The sequence below is a fragment of the Nannospalax galili genome, unplaced genomic scaffold, assembly GCF_000622305.1.
Source record: "Nannospalax galili isolate Female #2095 unplaced genomic scaffold, S.galili_v1.0 scaffold25, whole genome shotgun sequence".
NCBI classification, from domain to species: domain Eukaryota; kingdom Metazoa; phylum Chordata; class Mammalia; order Rodentia; family Spalacidae; genus Nannospalax; species Nannospalax galili.
The window spans coordinates 3,330,941-3,350,564 of record NW_008355642.1 but is presented as its reverse complement, the minus strand read 5'-3'; the positions used below and the strand labels follow the sequence as shown (position 1 = coordinate 3,350,564).

The 19,624-nt window shown below is 35.4% G+C and overlaps 1 protein-coding gene across 4 annotated transcripts in view; it reads left to right on the top strand.

The window, feature by feature from the left end:
- The window catches only part of Col4a5 (collagen type IV alpha 5 chain), a 281,900-nt gene that overhangs the window by 105,487 nt on the left and 156,789 nt on the right, over window positions 1-19,624 (top strand). For all 4 annotated transcript variants that reach the window (XM_017803140.2, XM_017803139.2, XM_017803138.2 and 1 more), the window contains exons 2-6: window positions 1,614-1,673; window positions 7,935-8,024; window positions 14,473-14,517; window positions 18,668-18,712; window positions 18,795-18,857. In XM_017803140.2, coding sequence (XP_017658629.1) covers window positions 1,614-1,673; window positions 7,935-8,024; window positions 14,473-14,517; window positions 18,668-18,712; window positions 18,795-18,857 — 303 coding nt within the window. The remainder of the gene's footprint in view (window positions 1-1,613; window positions 1,674-7,934; window positions 8,025-14,472; window positions 14,518-18,667; window positions 18,713-18,794; window positions 18,858-19,624) is intronic.

Sequence of the window (19,624 nt, the reverse complement as noted above, 5' to 3'; positions counted from 1 at the left end):
TCTTTCTATTAGATAAAAAAAATAATTGCTATTTTGGGATATCTACTTTCATTTAACATAACATAGTTTTTTACACATAATGAGGGACAAGTAATTGTTGAATTAGTTTTATATGGTGAAGGGAGTTATTATTTTTTCATCTTTATATCTTTGGTCCTAAAATGTTTTCTGGCTTTTAGTAATATCACTTCTCATTTGATGCATAATTATTTCTGAATTATTCCCTTAGATTTATAATTTATTTAATGTCTAGTACTAAAAATAGAGTATATCTAAGCACCTGTGTATATAAGTAATGACTTCCAGTTGAAGTGTCTGAGTACATTTTTACTGGAATAAATTCTTGGAACCTGCACAATTCCTCCATCATTAAACCATTTCAGCTTGCTTTTATAATCAGTAAAAGAGGGTTCAACATGAGGGTGGCCTCTAGTTCGAGCTGAAGTTTATTAGTAAGGATTCAGGGTGGATCTCTGGGAGTGACTAGAGAAAGGAAAACATGGAATGTCAGACAGAAGGCTAGCACACTTTTAAGTCACAGCCTCTTAACGTGGAGCATTGCTTAACCACATTTTATATTTGTGTTATTCAAATGTTTTGGTAATTTATTTGACAAAATGTGTTCTGCCTTCTAGTATATCAATACTATGCTGTCTGTATATGTTACTCTATTATTAGTTTTTCTATGTATTTCTACTTCATACCAGAGTAAGAGATATTCCTGGGTGGTAGATATCGAACACTATCTTCTTGTTCTCTCTATATTTTTATTTTAGAGAAAACATTTTTTGGCTTTAGGACATCACTCCCTCATATAGCTTGTTGGTAGTGACTATTTAGAGCACCTAAGCTCTGTGGTAAATTTTGGAGCTGTTGAGATTAAACTATTAATGATGAAAGAACAAGGGTAAAGAAAAGAAAGGTGGTAAAATACAGTATTGCATATTTTATGATCCATGGTTGCTCTTGATTCTAGAGAAGCTAGTTGACTTCAAATGGTAGTGTTCCTTGGCTAGTTTCCAAGGTCGTTGCTGATACAGACTGAGAGGTGATTTGGTTCAAATGATGTTACAAGAAAAGGAAAAGTGTTCTTAGAACATGGCCAAATCACAAATTCTGTCAACAAGGAAGTTATATGAATTTCCTTTTAATTGTATCATCTTTAAAAAAAGATATTTCTCAGGTGGGTGAGATGGCTTAGTGGGTAAAGGTGCTTGCTCCTAAATACAATGACCTGATTTTTATCCCTGAAATTCATGTGGTAGAAAGAGAGACCAGAATTCTGCAAGTTGTCTTCTGACTGCCATATGTGTTATGCCACGTACAGCAAGCATGCACACACACAAAATAAAGCAATTTTAAAGAGATATTTGTCGGCTTAAAAACTGTAAAAATGTCACCTGCTCCCTGTGAAAAATTCATACAGAAATTATATAGTAAAAGCTTGAATTGTCCCAAAAAGCTATTGCCATTTAAATATATCCTTTCACATATATTTCGTGGTATTTGTTGTACGAGTTTGAATTACTGAGTCCAGTTGACTTATAAGTCAGAGTGTTGCTTTCACTTTTTCACTTTTGTATTTAATTATTTCCCTTTTCTCTTCCTTACAGGCCTGCCATGGGTGTTCTCCTACATCAAAATGTGACTGCAGTGGTGTAAAAGGGGAAAAGGTAAGAGTTGAGTTGGGCATATTCCAACTGAGTAAAACGTCAAATGATATTTTTTGAATTGACTTTTTTGCTTTTCATTTTTTATTATTGAGAATTTTATACATGAGTATTGTCTTCATATTTTTAAATCGTTTCCAGTCTTCCTCCAAATCCTACCATGTCCCTCCCCCCATTCCCTCTCAATTTCTTGTCCTCTTCTTTGATTATGATTGTTGCATGTGGCTCAGGGAACAGCATGAAAGAGGGGGTAGAAAGAATGTAAGAACCAAAAGGATGAGACACCTGCTGCTAGTTAATGCATTCTAGACATGATAGGGAAGCTGCACCAATGAATGAAATCTCCACAGCATGGTGGTCTAATGAGATCTGAAAAATGACAAAACCAGTTGACATGCCAAGGTGGATTTGGAGGCAGATTTCACAGTGTCCCATCTCAGGATGAAGAGCTGCAGGCAATTAAAGGATGCTTATGGAGGGAGAATCAGATTTCAAGGAATAGCTCCCTGAGAGGCTCTCCAAGTAGGCAACCCTAAACACAGATATATAGGAATACCACTAAATACTTTTAATGAACTAAAAAAAAAAAAATACTGGGCTTCATTCAGCACACAGTAAAATAAAATACATTCTACTATACTGCTTAGTTTAGAGTGACAACTTATAAAGATTTCTATAAAAGGCTATATAGTAAATTTTTAAAAGATTTTAAAACAATTTTTATGCTATGTGAATGAGTGTTCTGCTTACATGTATGTCTGTGCACCATGTGTGACCCTGGTGCTTGAGGAGACCAGGAGAGGGCTTCAATTCACCTGGAACAGGAGTTAAAGGATGCTGTGAACTTCTGTGTGGGTGCTGGTAACAATCCCATGTCCTGTGCAAAAGTGTGAAGTGCTCTTAACAACTGAGCCATCTCTCCAGCTCCTATATAGTAAATATTTTAGGCTTCATGGTACATATAAGTTCTCTGTTACATTTTGTTTTGTGATGAGTTTTCAACACATGGCCTTGCACTTGCTAGGCAAGCACTCTACTACTGAGCTGAATCCCTAGTTCTTTTTTAAAATAAGTATTTAAAAATTACCCTAAAAATCTTAGGTTAGGGTAAATCTGGGAAAGGGGGCATGAGTGATCAAGGAGCAGGGGTGGGGAAGACTGAACAATATGAAAATAGGAATGAAAATCCCATATAGAAGCGTGCTACTTGAAAGTAAAATTTGTAAAAACTAAATAATAATATCATCATCATCATTTGAAATAATTGTGGAGTGTTTTTTGCCAGATGAACACATCTAGAAATAAGTAAACATTATGGATAAAGTATGACATGTGCTCAAATTTTTTGTTAAATCCTGAATTTTATATGTGTAGAGGATGGTTCATACAATCAAGTAAAAAGAAAGCTAAAACCTTGTGGTAACTGAGTATAGATAAACTGTTGACCACTGAAGGGAAAACATTTTGAAGTTTGAAAAGTCATATGAATCAGTTATTTCTTACAACAAAAATGTAATGTTCCTTAGGAACCTAGTATCTCTATTTATTGCCTAAAAGAGCCACTATGCAATTAAATTTACCAAATAAATCTGACCAATAATTAAGAAAAAGATTAATTACTGAAAATTGCTAAAATAATATAGATGTTAGATTTTTAAAGAGATATTTGGAGCAGATCAAATAAATATACTTGTTAATTTAAAGGACAATATGTTTATAATGAGAGAACAGATAGTCACAACAGATCCTGGAAATTAAACAAATCTGAAAATGGAAATTGGAAAACAAAAATATAAGTAAAACAGGTTATCAGGTGAATATGCCAACAGAATTGAAATATCAAAATTGAAAAGCTGTCCGACTGACAACTTAAAATCCATGTCACAGTCAAGCAGGCCCTAAACAAAATGTAACCCTCTACCCTGTGTCATTAGTGTTTACCTGGAGCTGGTTACAAATACAAATGCTCAGGATCTGCAACTGAGTTACCCAAACTAAAGGTGATGATAGTGTTGGGTAATTTATTTTAACAATCTCTCAAGGTGGCTCTGTTACAAGTTAAATTTTAAGGTCTAAATATTTTCATTTTGGCAGTTGCTATACTTCTTGTTTTTTAATTATATTGTGACAACTATTTCTTTGTGTTACATAATTATAAGAACAAAAGAGAAATTACACAAAAGAAGACATAATTGTTTCTTAATCAGATCATTGCTTTGTTTACTAAAAGGCCTTTTCCATATTTAATATAGTACATACATTTGACAATGTTTATAACTCAATATAATTTCCTACTTTGTCATTATAATATTTTGTTTTTATAACTAAGTGTTAACTATATTTATGCTTGGTATGTTGACACATACCTGGCATCCTAACATCCAACAGAGTTTCATAGCAAGTTTGAGACTAACCAACCTTGACTAGTGAGACCATGTCTCTAATTAAATATTCAAACAAACAAAAAACCCTATTCTTATTTTTTCATTCCTATTTTCAGAAAACATTTTTGTTGTGATTACAGCCTTTTTAAAAACATGGTAATGTTTTAATGAGTGCTTTTAACTCAAAAAGTAGGGATTGCTTCTTAGATAATTCAATATTCTTCTTGTAACTGGAGAGCTGGAGTTGTTGCTCAGTGGTAGAGTGTTTCTCTAGCTTATGTGAGACTGTAGCTTTAGCACAAAATAATTTCCTTTTGTATAATTTATCAAAATTCAAAGTCCTTCTTTTGAGTTTGGATAAAGCATCTGCTGAAAATTTTGTGTAATCCGTTAAGGAAGTTCATGCATTGCAGGAATGCTTACTGAGTATTTGTTCTATTGGACACTTAGAATACAAGGTTGGAGAAGACAGGATTGATTCCATGAATGGGTAATGGAGAGGGTGGTGTCCAGGTTAGTACAAATTTCTGATAGCTGTATTCTGTTACTTCATGGAATAAAAAAAAGTGGTAGAAAGACAATAATGTTTATGTTGTTTATATCAATTTTACACTTAGCATAAGTACAAAACTTATCTTTATCATAACTTTTTATATATAAAATGGAAATAACAAATTTGCCTTACCTTGTCCTGGTGATAACACAAAACATGGGAACAATTTAAAAGAATCTCTGGCACACAGAGAACACACAAAACCGTGTAACTATTCTTACAGTTGTTGAATTTTAGGTGCCTGTGGAAATGTTTAAGACAGACATAAGAGTTTAGCCTTAAGGGGGGGGAAACAATATTTCAAATTTCTTAGGGAAATAGAGAAGAAATCAATAAAAGAATCTAGAATAATATCAATATTTACAGATAGACAAAGAGAGAAGCATACTATTTTTCAAAAAATAATAAGAAAAAATTTAAAAATCTAAACATGGGTAGGCAAGGTGAGCCAGTGAGGTTTTATTGTTGTTTGATTTTTTTTTTCATTTGACCTTCAGAAAACATATCGTTCTTAGTCTGTAAATGTTAGAAAATAGAAAACATTTCTATAGCAGTTTGAAAGATGAAACGAATGCCTAGAGTAGCAAAGAGTAGACATATAATGAGTGTGAGCCTTTTCTATTGTTTCTTTTATGAATTAGGTAGAAAAACTTTTTAACCCACTTTACAAAAGACAGATGTTTGCTACTTAAGCAAACATTTTACCTTTGAAAGTCTCAGTATTGCTATTTAATTTTTTTTTGCTCTTTTACTGATACCAATACAAATAAACTTTTTAGCATCCTCTTTTCTGTTTAGATTTATTACATTTACTTTTTATTCTGTGTGTGTGTATGTGTGTGTGTGTGTGTGTGTATATGCACATTTCATGCCATATGAGTGAACCTCAGAAGATGACTTATGGGGGTCAGTCCCCTTACACGCTGTGTGTCCCAAGGAATTGATCAGGTCAGGCTTGGCAGCAAGTGCCTTTACCTGCTGATTCACCTTCCCGGTTGACACACTTTATTTTTCGATCTCTAGTTTATTCCTCTTCTATCTGAAACCCAGATAGGAATTTTGCTTTGAAAATAGTACAGTTTTAGTCAGGTAGCATATTCAAATTTTGAAAGATGTTTGCTCTAAAACTGTACCTATTTTCTACTTATGGACATGTATTGGACCTAGATTTTTCTTCCTTTTTTGCTTTCTTTCTGACTGGAATTTGCACTTAAAGTTTTATTCCTATCTCTGCTAGTAAAAGGCTATTCTATGATTTGAGACAATATTTTAAAAAATATTTTATTATTTTTACTTATGTGTATGAATGTTTTGCATGTATGTATGTAAGTGCACCCGTGTCATACAGTTCCCGTGGAAGTCAGAAGACAGTGTTGGATCCCTTGGAACTTGAGTTACAGAGAGTTCTTAGCTACCATGTGGGTTCTGAAATTGAACCCAGGTCCCCTGTAGGAGCAGCTAGTGCTCTTAACTATTGAGTCATCTCTCCAGCCCCAGATTTGAGACAATCTTACTCTTAAAATTTTGAAATATTTATTTTTTCCCTCTTGCCTTATTTCCTTCAAGCTAGCTGAGTTTAGGTCAACAGTTATTATCGCAGTGTTATGACTAAGACAACAAAAGGGTATAATTCTAGAAAATAAAAATATATTCATATCATAATATGTCAGCTATAATTATTGCCAAACCTATAATCTTTTCAACCTGTCATTTATTTGTTATTATTTGCTTCATTTCCACTAATATGTGGAAATTGGTTTAAAATAATCTTTTAAAATAAATGCTTATGTTTTAGGGTATAGGATGTTTCAAGATAAGGAATTAGTCTACATAAAGGTATTTAAGTTCTTTAGTATTAACTCAGCTACGTACAGTACAAACATGTACATACATACATTTTGGGAGTAATAATACAGGCATACAATATCTTAGCATGTAAGTAGAAACACTGCTTCACTGGCACGTTAGTCCTTGACCATTTAGATATGGATGCTTTCTCTTTCTCAGGTATTTCTGGGCCACACTCTACTTCTGTTGTGAAGTTTCTCAGAATGAGATCTGGCCAGAGACAGCCTTCAACTCTTAGAAAATTAGAGAACTACTAATGTGGGGAAAGTTTGATCCCTCGAGGCCCTTATACATCATAGTAGAGAATTTTATTTCTCTGATTACTTTTAAAGTTCACACTCTTCCTGAGACTGGACATATGCAAATGAACTAACCATAAAGTACTGATCTGAAAAGTACACATGCTGGGTCTGCAATACTTACCTTTATAGAGTGACAGATAGTCACATTACAACCCTACCTTATAGATGTTGATAAGATATGATGGGCACCCATTCATAGTAGAGCGGCACTCCTGTACCACTGTCAAATGCTATGGTCAGAACTAAGAATGAATCACAATTTTACATAATTATTCTTAGTAATTAAATGTGGTATGTTTATATATTTTCATTTTCCAGAGTAAACGTGCATTCCATTTTGTATTATTCAGTTTTGTGAAAACAGTTTTCGATGTTCTAAAGGCTTTTTAATAGCTACTTTAATCATAATTAGATAATAAATTTCCATTTTGGTTAATCCTGCAACTCTTCCTGTGACAGAATACTTGCCAAGAGACAATTTAAGGGAGTAAGGGTTTATTTTGGCTTACAGTTCAAGGAACACAATTCTGGTGGCAGGAGTGGGAGGATGCTGGTTAGATTGTATCTGCAGTAAACAAAGCAGAAAGAGGACAGAAAGTGAGGCTGGGCTGTAGAAGTTCAAGGCATTCCTTTAGTAAACTATTTCCTTCAGAAAGGGTCCACTTCCTAAAGATTACCCAACCTTTCAAAATAGTAACAGCAGTTGGGGAACAAATGTTCAAACACATGAGCCTGTGAGAACATTTCTCATTCAGATCACTCTTCTTCTCTACAGCAAATCTGGAACTTCTCTGGTGAATTGTTTGACTTTTCTCCATCCTTGTTCTGTATTTATTTCATTGAATCATTTTAAACAATAGTGTCCTGGTCTTACTGTCATCTTCCCTGTTAAACTCTTGTTGTTATTACGCTTAACTCTCAGTTTATCTCTGATATGATTTTGACTTTTACAAGTAACAAGGAGATTACATTACTATGTATAATAAAATTTGGGATGATGTGTATTTTTTCTTCTCTTAGCTTATAGGTTTGTCCATGTCAGTAAATCCTGTGGATCGAGAGTATCAATATATTCTGTTACTTTGACCTCCTAGCCATTTGAGCTTTGTGAGTCTCAGCTATAGTTGTGCTAAAACATTCACAAATGAACTTTCTTTTTATTTCTGATCAATTACAGGGAGAGCGAGGATTTCCAGGTTTGGAAGGCCATCCAGGTTTGCCTGGATTTCCAGGTCCAGAAGGGCCACCAGGTCCTCGAGGACAAAAGGTATGTGTCAAGTGGCCAACCAGCCATACTAGAGTAGTTAAACCATCCTACAATGTGAGACAAAGTGTGAAGTCAACTAAAATGTCACTGAATTGTAGTGAAAAACTAATACTTAAATCAAACAACACAATTGGAGGGATTTTAATTTTGCTGGTTTCTTAATTAAACATTACTATCATATTTAATTTTTTGTAAGATGATGTTAATTGTACATGGTTACACGCATCCTGTTACCTTGAATTTTCATGGGCAGATAAGAAAAAATGTGTAGTCACCCCAGAGGGTTACCACTGACAGACCAAAGTTAAGATTTAAATGGAAGTCCAACTTGATAAAATCGATGCATTTGTTAGGCTTGCTTATAGAACATGGGTGAGAGGTTACTTACAGGAATGTGAATGACTTCAAAATACTCTAGCATCTCAGACCATTTGCAGCTAGGGGAAGGCTGCAATAGATGGAATGTCAGGTATGGGCCTCTAGACTCATTTTTCCTTATCTACTAGGGAGAGCTAATACAACTATTGCCATTATCATAGACCTGTCTATCACAACTAGAGCCCTTACCATGGCTCTAGTTGCAGTGACTACTGGGGCAAAGTCCAAGGTGTCATATTCTTATGACCACAGGAAAAATCTCCTCAGGACAGATCCCTAACAAAAGTTCAGTTCTACCAGGTGCTAAACAGAACTGGAAAGGATAGAGTTGTGAGTTGTCAAAGTAGCTGGTTAAAATAGCAAGCCAACATGAAACTAGATTTAAACTTTTATTCATTTTCTACAATATCACACAAAAAAGAAGTTAAAGAAACCACTGACTAACTCCTTCATTGCTCTTTTTTTCCCAATGGTACAGCACCACCAAGAGTTAGATAGACCAACATAAAGTATGAGAATTGTTTTACTGTTGGAAGAGCTCAAAACAAAATCTCCAGAAATGATGCAAACTTAGGGGCAAGGAGAATGAAGGATAAGGACCAGGAGTGGAAAATTACTATGATAATACAGGAAAAGTGTTTTCTAAGGTTTCCTTTCTCCCATATGGAGGTCTCCACTAAGGCTCTGGGCAAGGAAACCTATCTTCAGAAGAGCACTGATGACTCAGGGTGTCTGTAGTTCTTTTCAAGATACCTCACTGTATTAGCTGCCCACCAAGTTTGGTGTGGGAAGGGAAGCTATCCTAAACAGGAAGCATTTGGATGGACCTTAAAATCACAGATGGGTGTTTAGATGGCACTAGCCCTATCAACTCTATCCTGTTATATTTTAAGATCTGAGAAGTAAACAGAAGCTACCCTATTATGAAGTTTGAATGTGTTGAAGTTTTAAAGGGCAATGTGAAAAATTGGCTAATTGTTCTGTGACCACAGTAGATCATGTTCATGATCAATTTTATTAGTTATTTTAATTGGGGCGTGGGTGAGACAGGGTCTCCCTGTAGCCCCAGTTGGCCTGGAACTGGCTAGATAGACCAGGCTGGCCTCATCTCACAAAGATCTACCTGCCTCTGCTTCCTGAGTGCTGGGATTAAAGGTATGCACTACCATGCCCAGCCTGAACATGGTCAATATTATTCCAAAGAAGATGTTCAAGCCCACCTGGAATGAATGTAACTATGACCTGTATCGTCTGCCAAGCCAAAGACCAGGTATCACCGAGCCTACACAATCTACTTTTGGGAGATGGAAAGCATTCTTCTTAAGTTTTATGCATGTTGTATTTTACCAGTTATAGTAATGTAGATAAATATGAGGTGTTGGCAGTTGCAGAGATCCTCTCTTTTGTTGGCCAGAAGAAGGTGAGAGTGATATTAGACTAGTCTGTTAGGCGCCCCAAGATTAATTAGTGTCATTAATTCCATGAGCAAGGGTCAAAGACATGTAGAGCTTTCCTTTTTCTAATCCAATGACTGAACAAAGGAACCTTGAGTGGAACATAAGCATAATAAGAGAGTCCAAAATGCTAACTTGAATTTCTCCTGAGTAATCTGTGTCTCTTTGATGTGGAGCTCCTCTTATTCTGTGTACTTAAAGGGAGCAGCTATAGTTAATATTGAAGAATTGTTTATTAATGCCACACATATGCATATTCCGTTGCTTGGAATATGAAAGTGCTGGTTTTTTAAAAAGAATAATATACCAGTGTGGATATACATATTAAGAATATAAGATGTTGGGGCTCAACAAATCAGAAACCCCTCTGGGTGGTCAGAGTCCTTGTATGGAATTGGAAAATATTGTGTAATGTGGAAAAGATTGCCACTATCAAGACAATGTGGCTCCAGTAGCAGACCTTGGGCCTTTCCCCCCAGATCTTTCAGTTGTTCTCATTTTTGACAAGAGGGATTTGGTGTCTCAGGCAGCATTTTGTTCCTGTGGAATCATAGTCCAATCGAGGAAACAAATTAGACTCAAAATAATAAAGTTGGAGTGCCTGTGGTGCTAAAATTGTTCATATTATGAGAAATGTTCATTTGTAGCATTCTGTAGTACAGTAATCAGGTGTTTATGTGTTGAGCATGAGTGACAAATCTAGCAGTTTTCTCAAATTTATAGGGATGGCACAGGCATACCAATGGAATTGGCAAGGTCACATAGGATATTCAGTGGAAAAGAGAAACTATAAGTTATATTTATTCCAAACCTCATATTCTAGTTTTTATCAGTTGGTGGCGACTGTGTGTGTTGACTGCAATACAGGCAGTCTGTCCACAATCATGAGCAAGGATTTGCATCTTTATGTGTATGTTAAGACAGAGAATAGGAAGAGAGAATAGTACATTTTGTGTGTGTGTATTTCATACAGAATATCTCAAACAGTCAATGATCTTTATACTCCTGTCCCCACTGGCACTCTCCCATAACACCCCCTCCCACTGAAGCCCGTATACTCTGTCATCCCTGTTAAGGCCCACTGGGTTGTCAGTGTCCCCAGCCATTCTCCGATGCAAATCCGTCCACTAATCCGTCTACTCAGCCTATCTGGAGTTCCTTGTTATAGGAAGATCAGCTCTTCTTCATCTAGCAGCAATCAGTTGCCAACATTCCTTCAGATAAGACTGAGTTCCGCTGTTCATTTTCCCAGTTCTATGCTAGGTTATTGTCTGCTTGAGTATGCATGGGACTTGTATATGCTGACACCATTGCCATAGAGTCATATGAGCAGGTTCCCAGGAGACTGTAGAGCTCTGTTTCCATATGATCACGCACCTCTTCTCTGGCACTTACAACCTTTCTCCCTCCTCTTCCGTGAAGATGAAGAGAAGTTTCTTTTCATTTTTCGTGGCTCTTTGGGCTCAGTGCCCTTTTTCATCTGTATTAGGTAGACTGGTTAAAGTGGCATATGAAAGAGCCAGTTCTGTTCACTTCGAAAGCAAAAAATTGGCTTAAAATCCTTCCCCCCATCTTTATTATTTCATGTAAAGATGTTGCATATTAGAGGATTTAGCAAATCAAATATATATCACCAGGTAGCCCTCCCAGTAAAGGAAGAATATTAAATGCATGGAGTTGTTTTTATGACTATTTATATGAGAGCTTATATTTTAGGAGACTGCTGAGGATGATAGTGGGCAAGTAGTTTTGAGAGATTTAAGAGCAAATGGGATCTGTGCTAAATTCCCTGAGTAGAATGCAAACACCAAGGAAACACTAAAACTCTAAGTGACCGAGTAATATTTCAGTAGATGGACCATCAACTGAATTTATTAGGTCTCGTAACACAGCAAGAGTAAGAGTAGCAGAACGATTCTTGTCTCCCCAGGAATAGCAAAGTAGCACAGCGATCTGAAGCAGTCAAGTACATGGAATTGAGCACGAATTCAGCAACAATCTCTACAGATTACTGACACAGTACAGCTTAGAAAATTCCAACCTCAGTTACATTCTCTCATCTCTCAACACACCAGAACAGTTTAACTCCTCCAAAATTAAGGCATGATCTTGTGAAAATGAGGTGGGAACCCAAATTGACTGAAAGCATATTTCAGCTATGTTATGGAAGTGGGTGCCTGAGAATAGAAAGTAAGCTGAACCACATAAAAGCTAAATTACTTGCATTTGAGTTTATCTGGAGCTAGAGCCTTATTTTCTTTCATACCATGCTTATTAGGAGGGAACAGCTTGAATAAATATTCCTGTTATATTTTTATAAATTACATTAAAATTCTTTTGACATTTAATTTGTCTTACTTTACTATTAACTGAGATACTTTAATGATAGTGTGATAGTTTATAAAGATGTTCTTTTATGCAATTTAAGTTTAGAAAGCGATCCAACTTTTCCTCAGGTTCCATTTTATTATTTGTAAACTGAGAAAGTAAACTAATTTCTAAACATTTTGGATTCTACGTTTCAAGCATTTCATATTGCATGACACACCTTAATGTGAACATTTTATGTGACATATATGTGTGTGCATGTGCATTCATGTGTAAAGTCAATTTTATAGGACAAATTTTTTAATTTTTACAAAAAACTTTATTGAGAATTTCATACATGCATATACGGTGTTTTGATCAAATCCATGCCCACTCCCTCCCTCCAACATTTCCCTCTCTGAAGATATAACCCTAAAATCTTTTAAGGAATAAATACAAGCTCCCAAATACTATTAACATTTTTGGCCTTTGGAACAGAGTATGTTGCTAACAGGCCAAAGGACATTTTGACTTTTAGCCCCAAAACTGGCTGCATTTCTTTGGGGTCTTTTTACCCTAACTGCCTAGGCAATTCCTACCTCCTATTCTTATTACACCATCCTCTGAAGGGGTTACCCAAATTGCCAATAGGGAATCTGGACTCATACAGCTCTGGCTTCTTCTGTGCTGAACAGGGATCTTGAATCATGAATAGGAGATGTGAAGGAGAAGTAAAGGCAAGAGTAATTAGCATTACAAGTTCTAGACAGGGAAATAGAAAAAAGTCAATTTTCAAATGTTCATATGAGAGTCCATTGCAGTTTCTTGACAAGGGCTTCCAAAAGCATCCCTCTATTGGGTTCTGTCTCATTTTTCTTTTGTCTTCCAAGGCTGGACTAGTTGGCTGGGAAGAGTGGCTGGACACTCAGGTGAGGGTCCAGTGACCCTGCTTGGTACTCCTTTAATGAATGAGCAAAACCATCGACAAGTCCAATTGTGACTATGTTTAGTGATCAGGCTCTGTATACTCATTTTATGGAACTATCAATATATAAAACACACATACCTACGCATCTGTGCAAATGTACATGTGTATTTATAATTCTTCAAATGAATTCTGTATTAAATATAAGTTAATTCATGTTTGTTAGATAATATATTCATTCAAGATGAAGTATACAATAAAAATTTTCTCATATTCTTCTTCTTCTTTTTCATTGTATATTGAAGGCATGATATAGTAACCAAATCCCTATACATGATTTCATAGCTAGTTTTCAATATTTTGCTGCTATAAAAAGTAACTGCTGGTATATGTAACTGAGAACTTGGATTACAAGTGCACCATCACACCTGACTTTCTAATTTCATTTCCTAAATTTCTTCTTTGTATTTAACCAAGGTGCTTGGTACAGTCAATACAATATTGAAGCATCTTGTCTTATTTGTGCCTTCAGTGGGAAGGCATAAAATATTCATTGACAAGAGATTTTATAGTTGTTTTAAAAGGGGAATTGGGATTACTTTAATGTTCTTTAAATTGCATCTGCTTCAGAAAGAGTACATCATTAAATTTTCTAAAAAGCAGAGTATTATAGGGAAAATCTTCACTAACAATATCCGTGCCTTTGCTGCCAGAACCTGTGGATACATTACTTTACAAATCAGAATTTTTATTCAATTTTCAAAAGAAGATGGTTAACAAAACTTACTAAGATTTTAACTTTTCAGCAATGCAGTTGTGACTAGAAAGGGATAGATAGATTAATGTAGAGGTAGGCAACCTCTTTTGTATGGAATAAACAATGGACTCTGGAAAGGAAAGTTTGTCGTTCTTTATCAGTCCTTAAGATCTTCCAGTAGGAAATGCTTAATAAAATAAATCAAAATATAAAACAGAAATTAATGTGCAGCACATACACCTGTAAGTTGATTTAAAATGGAGACTGCCTGGATTTTTAGCTCTTGTTTAGTTTATGCATAAATACTTTTGGAAGTACCTGTACTGCTATTTTATCTTCATTTTCTTCCATGACTCATGTTCAAATTTACTAATGTAAAGATTCTTCTACATGTTAACAGTCTCCTCAGTAAAATAATGGCCTTTCTTAGTTAGTATTGGCCACATAATTTATCAATGTCTTTAGACATTTTTAAAATGCCTTTAGTCGTAATAGTAAACCTTTGGGTATATGAGTTTAACATTAACTTCAGAAAATTTTTCTAAAGTTTAAGACTCTTATACTGGAAAATTAGTTCTTTGAGGACTGATTTGAAGGAAAAAGAACTAAACATATTGTATTTTTCAGGGTGATGATGGAATTCCAGGGCCAACAGGACCAAAAGGAGTCAGAGTAAGCAATATTCTATGTATGAAAAATGCATTGTTGTTGTAAATGATTTTAAAAAACCAAATGAAGTATCATGAGACAACCGGAAAAAGTCCATATTAAAATGTAAGAAGGAAAATAATGTTTTAAAATTTAAGAGATGATACATGTCTACAATTAGCCTTTCTTTAGTGTCTTGGTATCTATCTTTGTATTCTAGGTGTCTAAGTGACTATGAAAGTAGTTTCTGGTTAAGCAATATGTGTTAAATTTAAATATTTCCAATTTCTTTAAACTTGTATCATATAATTGATTTATACCAGTACTTCCTGAAGTATCATGGCCATCCTGTTTGTGTTGAGAGGCTTTGTATCCCTCAGGCTTTGTAGCCTCTTGTAGTACCACGTATAAATACTATAAGAATTTTGTGTATCTTGAGGGAAATAAGTTTGATTTAAAACACTCTTCTTCTGGAAGAATTCAGCATTTTGGCATGCATGATCTTTCAATTTTAAGGTTCTAAGAAGCAGGATGCATTGCAAAACTAAAATACATATTTACTTTTTTCCGGGAAAGATTTTAGGCTGAGTTACTTTAGTGTAGCTTTGATAAAATTTCTCAAGAAGGTAACTTAAGGGAGAAAGTGCTTATTCTGGGTCACAGTTCAAGAGTAAAGTTGATCTTGTTAAAGCAGCAATAACTTGAAGCAGCATGTCACATCACTTTCACAGGTGGAAAGCAGAGAGAGAGAAAGAGAGAGAGAGAGAGAGAGAGAGAGAGAGAGAGAGAGAGAGAGAGACTTGAGCACAGCTTACTTTCTCTGTCTTATCCAGTCCAGGATCCCCTACCCAGGGAATGATCCTGTTCACAATTAAGATGGCTCTTTCCACAGAAATTATTATAATCATGATATGCTTCCACAAGCATAGCCAGAAGCCTAATTCCTATGTGATTCTAGATTCTGTCAAGTTGACAATCAACACTAACCATCACAACTCCATCCCTTGCTAACTGGACACTGAAACACAACACTTTTATGCCATAGCTTTCTACCCCTTGATTACGTAAGCTCATGACCATGTTATAATGTAAAATGCATTTAAGTCCAAGTTTGAACATCCCCATAGCCTTTATAAATTTTAATTCTTTAAAAGTCCAAAATCTCTTAACTGTGAGCTCCTATAAAATAAAAAGAAATGAAATAAAACAAATACTTCCAACATAATAATGACAGAGAATAATTATTCCTATTCCAAAACTAAAGAACCAGCATATGGCAAGAAACAATCATGTCAAAGTGAAATAGAAATCCAGCAGTGTAAACACTAAATCCTGAAGCTCCACATCCAGCATCTAGAGCTTATATTGTAATAAACTGGGCTAAAAAACATTTGGGCAGCCCCACTCCGCTACCTCTGCAATATGCAAAACATACAGATCCTCTTATAGGCTAGCCCTACTCCATGCTCACAGCTGTCCATACTGGATGTTCCATGTTGCTGACATTTCCACTGTCTTGGGGTCTCCACTTCAAGGATTCATCCTTACAGGTTCACACAGCCACCTCTTGGGGTCTCTTGCCAGGGACTCCAACCCATCCATACATCCTCTGACCATTATGTTCTCTGAAACTGTAGAGCAGTATGTTATGATCCCCTCAATCTTGCATCTTTCAGGTCCCTAAATCTAGCACAATGTGGATTACACTGCCAAATTTAGCTGCTAGATGAGAGAGAATGAAGCCTCTGATGGGTAGGGATTTGCTCTTAAGACACCTTTCTTATTGTCCCAATGCAGCACAAAAGTTTTCTTTTCTTTAGTACTGATGTCTTTAATATGTATAGCTGCTTTCTCAGTACCAGCCTGAATGTTCTCCTGTCTTGAAATCTCTCTTGCTGAACAGGTTAAACCATTATCTTTAAATTTAGCTTGATGCATGTTCTCAGGACATGGGCATAATGAAGCCGGATTCTTGGCCAAAATATCACACTGATGGCCTCTAATCCAATTCCTAATAGAGTCCTGTTCCCTTTGGAACCCTCATGAACTAGCCTCCTCTGTCTTCATTTCTCTCAGCATTCTTATTTTCCATGCTTCCAACAGAATGACCTATCAAGTTCTGCTTATAGCACTTGGGGGCTTTTCTAACCCAGAGTTCCAAAATTTTCTACCTTCCTCCTGCAAACCAGTTCCAAAACTTAAAAACCATATGTTAATTTTATCACATCAATGGAACCACTTCTTTCTCAGTACTAATTTCTGACTTGGTTTCTTTTTCTGTTGCAGTGATAGAATCCCCAGAAAAATGCAGTTTAGGGGAGACAGCATTTATTCTGGCTGACAGCTCAAGGACAAAATCCATCATGGTGGTGAAGTCAAGATAGCAGGAATTTAAAGCAGCAGGTCACATCACTTTCAAAGGTGGAAAGCAGAGTGACAGAGTGTACATACTCGTACTCAGCTCACTTTCTCCATTTTATCCAGCCCAGAACCCCCTACCTATGAGATAATCCTGTCCACAGTTAAGATGGTTATTCTCACATCAGTTACTATAATCATGATAATCCCCCACAAGCATACCCAGAGGCTTGTCTCTTCAGGTGATTTCTTTCTGTGCTGTGTATGAATATTATGGCTAGAATACTAGAAAAACAGAGAAGAAACTCAGAATCTTTAGTTCATTTTATCAGATTTAACTGATTTTTGTAGTAAATTGCTATCAATATACAATTAAAGCTCTTCATAGTAATAACATATCTTAAAATAACTATAACTATATAACTGTATATAGTAAGTATATTATATAACTATATAATAACTATATATAGTTATCATTAACTGTATGCTAAGCATTGTACCAACTAAAAAGTACTGGTTGTCCTATTAATTCCTTTTCCCAGACATCTGGGAGTGTTCATGTAGAACATATCCCTCAACTATAACTTTGTAAGTGTTTGAAATGGTAGCTTTCATCCTCAGTTCTCAACTCATAAACACCTGACACTCAGATTTTATGACTTATTGTGGAAAATTTTGAGATTATACAAATTTAGAGGGTGCTTAGTAGACTAAAGCCCCTTATGCCTATCTCCAACTTCCAAAAATTGAATACTTTGAGTTTTATTCAACCCCTAAGCCACCACTATGTTTTTAAATGTTTTACAGTAAATGAAGACATCATTCATTCCACCAATGAAAACTTAAGCATTATGCCATTGTCTCATCTTAAACATTTAGAAAAAATTTAAATTCAGTTTACATTTAGATTTTCTCAAGTCATAATTTTTAGCTGACTTTAATTAATGAATTATTTTAAGAGATAATCAAGGAATGTTGTTATTTTTCATTACTAATACATAGAATTTAATGTTTCAATCTATTGTAGTTATTATTCAGTTTGAAGCCCATATTATTCCACCCTTGACCCTGTAGGAGTCATTTCAAGCTTGGTTCATATCCACTATCCTTTTTACAAATCCTTTTTCATTATTCATCATTGATGACTTGCTTACTAGCATAAGACCTTTCAGAATCATCTGCATTTCTTTTACAAAGCTTGTATCATAATTCTGTAATCACCCATTTTGAGTATCATATTGTGTTCTCTAATTTCTCGTGTACCTTTGGGATTGATTCATAGAAGTGAACTGTCAGCTGAAGGAGTGTATGCATGTACATATGTGCTAGTTATTTCCAAGTTTCCTGACGTATCATTTGAGTGCATGTTAACTGTGTGAGAATGCCTTTTTTCCTATAGCCTCAACAAAAGACTATGTTGTCAAATCCTGTTTGGCCAGACTTGATGGAAATTTAATTGAAAGTGGTTTGGGGTTGATCACAGTAATGCCCTCATGGCAGATGTATTTGATTCCTTCTCATCTCCCACTGAATTCATTAGTCACAAACCTGAAATAACTATCTGTTAGAACAGACATTTCATCCACTGCTTTGCTTATAGCTACTAAGTGCAAGTAAGAAAATGAGCCCGCAAATAGGAGTCACCTCTACAGTATTTGTAAAAGATTTTAAAAACAATGATAAGAAAAAGGTTTTCTGTAGTTGTTGACAACAGTGAATTCTAAAAGTCCATTAGACAAATTTTTTCCATTTTTAATCTAAATATACTTTTGAGATAGGCTTGCCAGCAGTTCAAGGAATTTATTTATTCTTATAGGGTCCTCCTGGACTTCCTGGATTTCCAGGGACACCAGGTCTTCCTGTAAGTACGATTTTGCTTATTTTAAAATTCCTTAAAATGTAATCTAAGAAGTATTCTAAGTGTTTTATGTGCCTTCTCAAAGGGAATGCCAGGCCATGATGGGGCTCCAGGATCTCAAGGTGTCCCTGGATGCAATGGAACCAAGGTGAGATTTGTTGAAATTAGTAGTATTCAGTATGTTGATCATAATAGACATAAAAGAATGAAAAATGTTGAATAAGAGCTAGAATTGCTTTGTGTCTGAGACACAAGGTTTATTCTGACTTCATATTTTCAAATACATCAGTAATTCATTTAACCCGTCTAATTAGCGACAATAGTACTTTGAGTTAGAGATTGCCTACCATATCTTTTCATAACATAGTATGAGAATTAAAAAGATACTAAGATGTGTGTTTCATGTACTATATAAGTTGTTATGTAATACTTAGTTTCTTTTACTGGTTTTGCTTTTTTTAAAAAATGGTACAAGGGGCTGGAGAGATGTCTCAGCTGTTAAGAGCACTGACTGCTCTTGTGGAGGACCCAGGTTCAATTCCCAGCACCCACATGGCAGCTAGCAACCGTCCTTGACTCCAATTCTAGGGGAATTCGATACCCTCTTCTGACCTCTGCTGGCATTGCATGACATGGGTGCTATTACATACATGCAGGCAATCAACACACTCATACACATAGAAAAATAATAAAAAATAAAAAATAGTTGCAAGTAGAGTTTCTAATACTTCATGGTTTTTCTTTTTTCTCTCTTTTTCTTTCTTTCTCTTCTTTCTTTCTTTCTTTCTTTCTTTCTTTCTTTCTTTCTTTCTTTCTTTCTTTCTTTCTTTCTTTCTTTCTTTCTTTCTTTCTTTCGTCTTTTTGAGACAGGGTCTCCCTGTAGCCACAACTGGCCTGGAACTTGCTATGTAGACC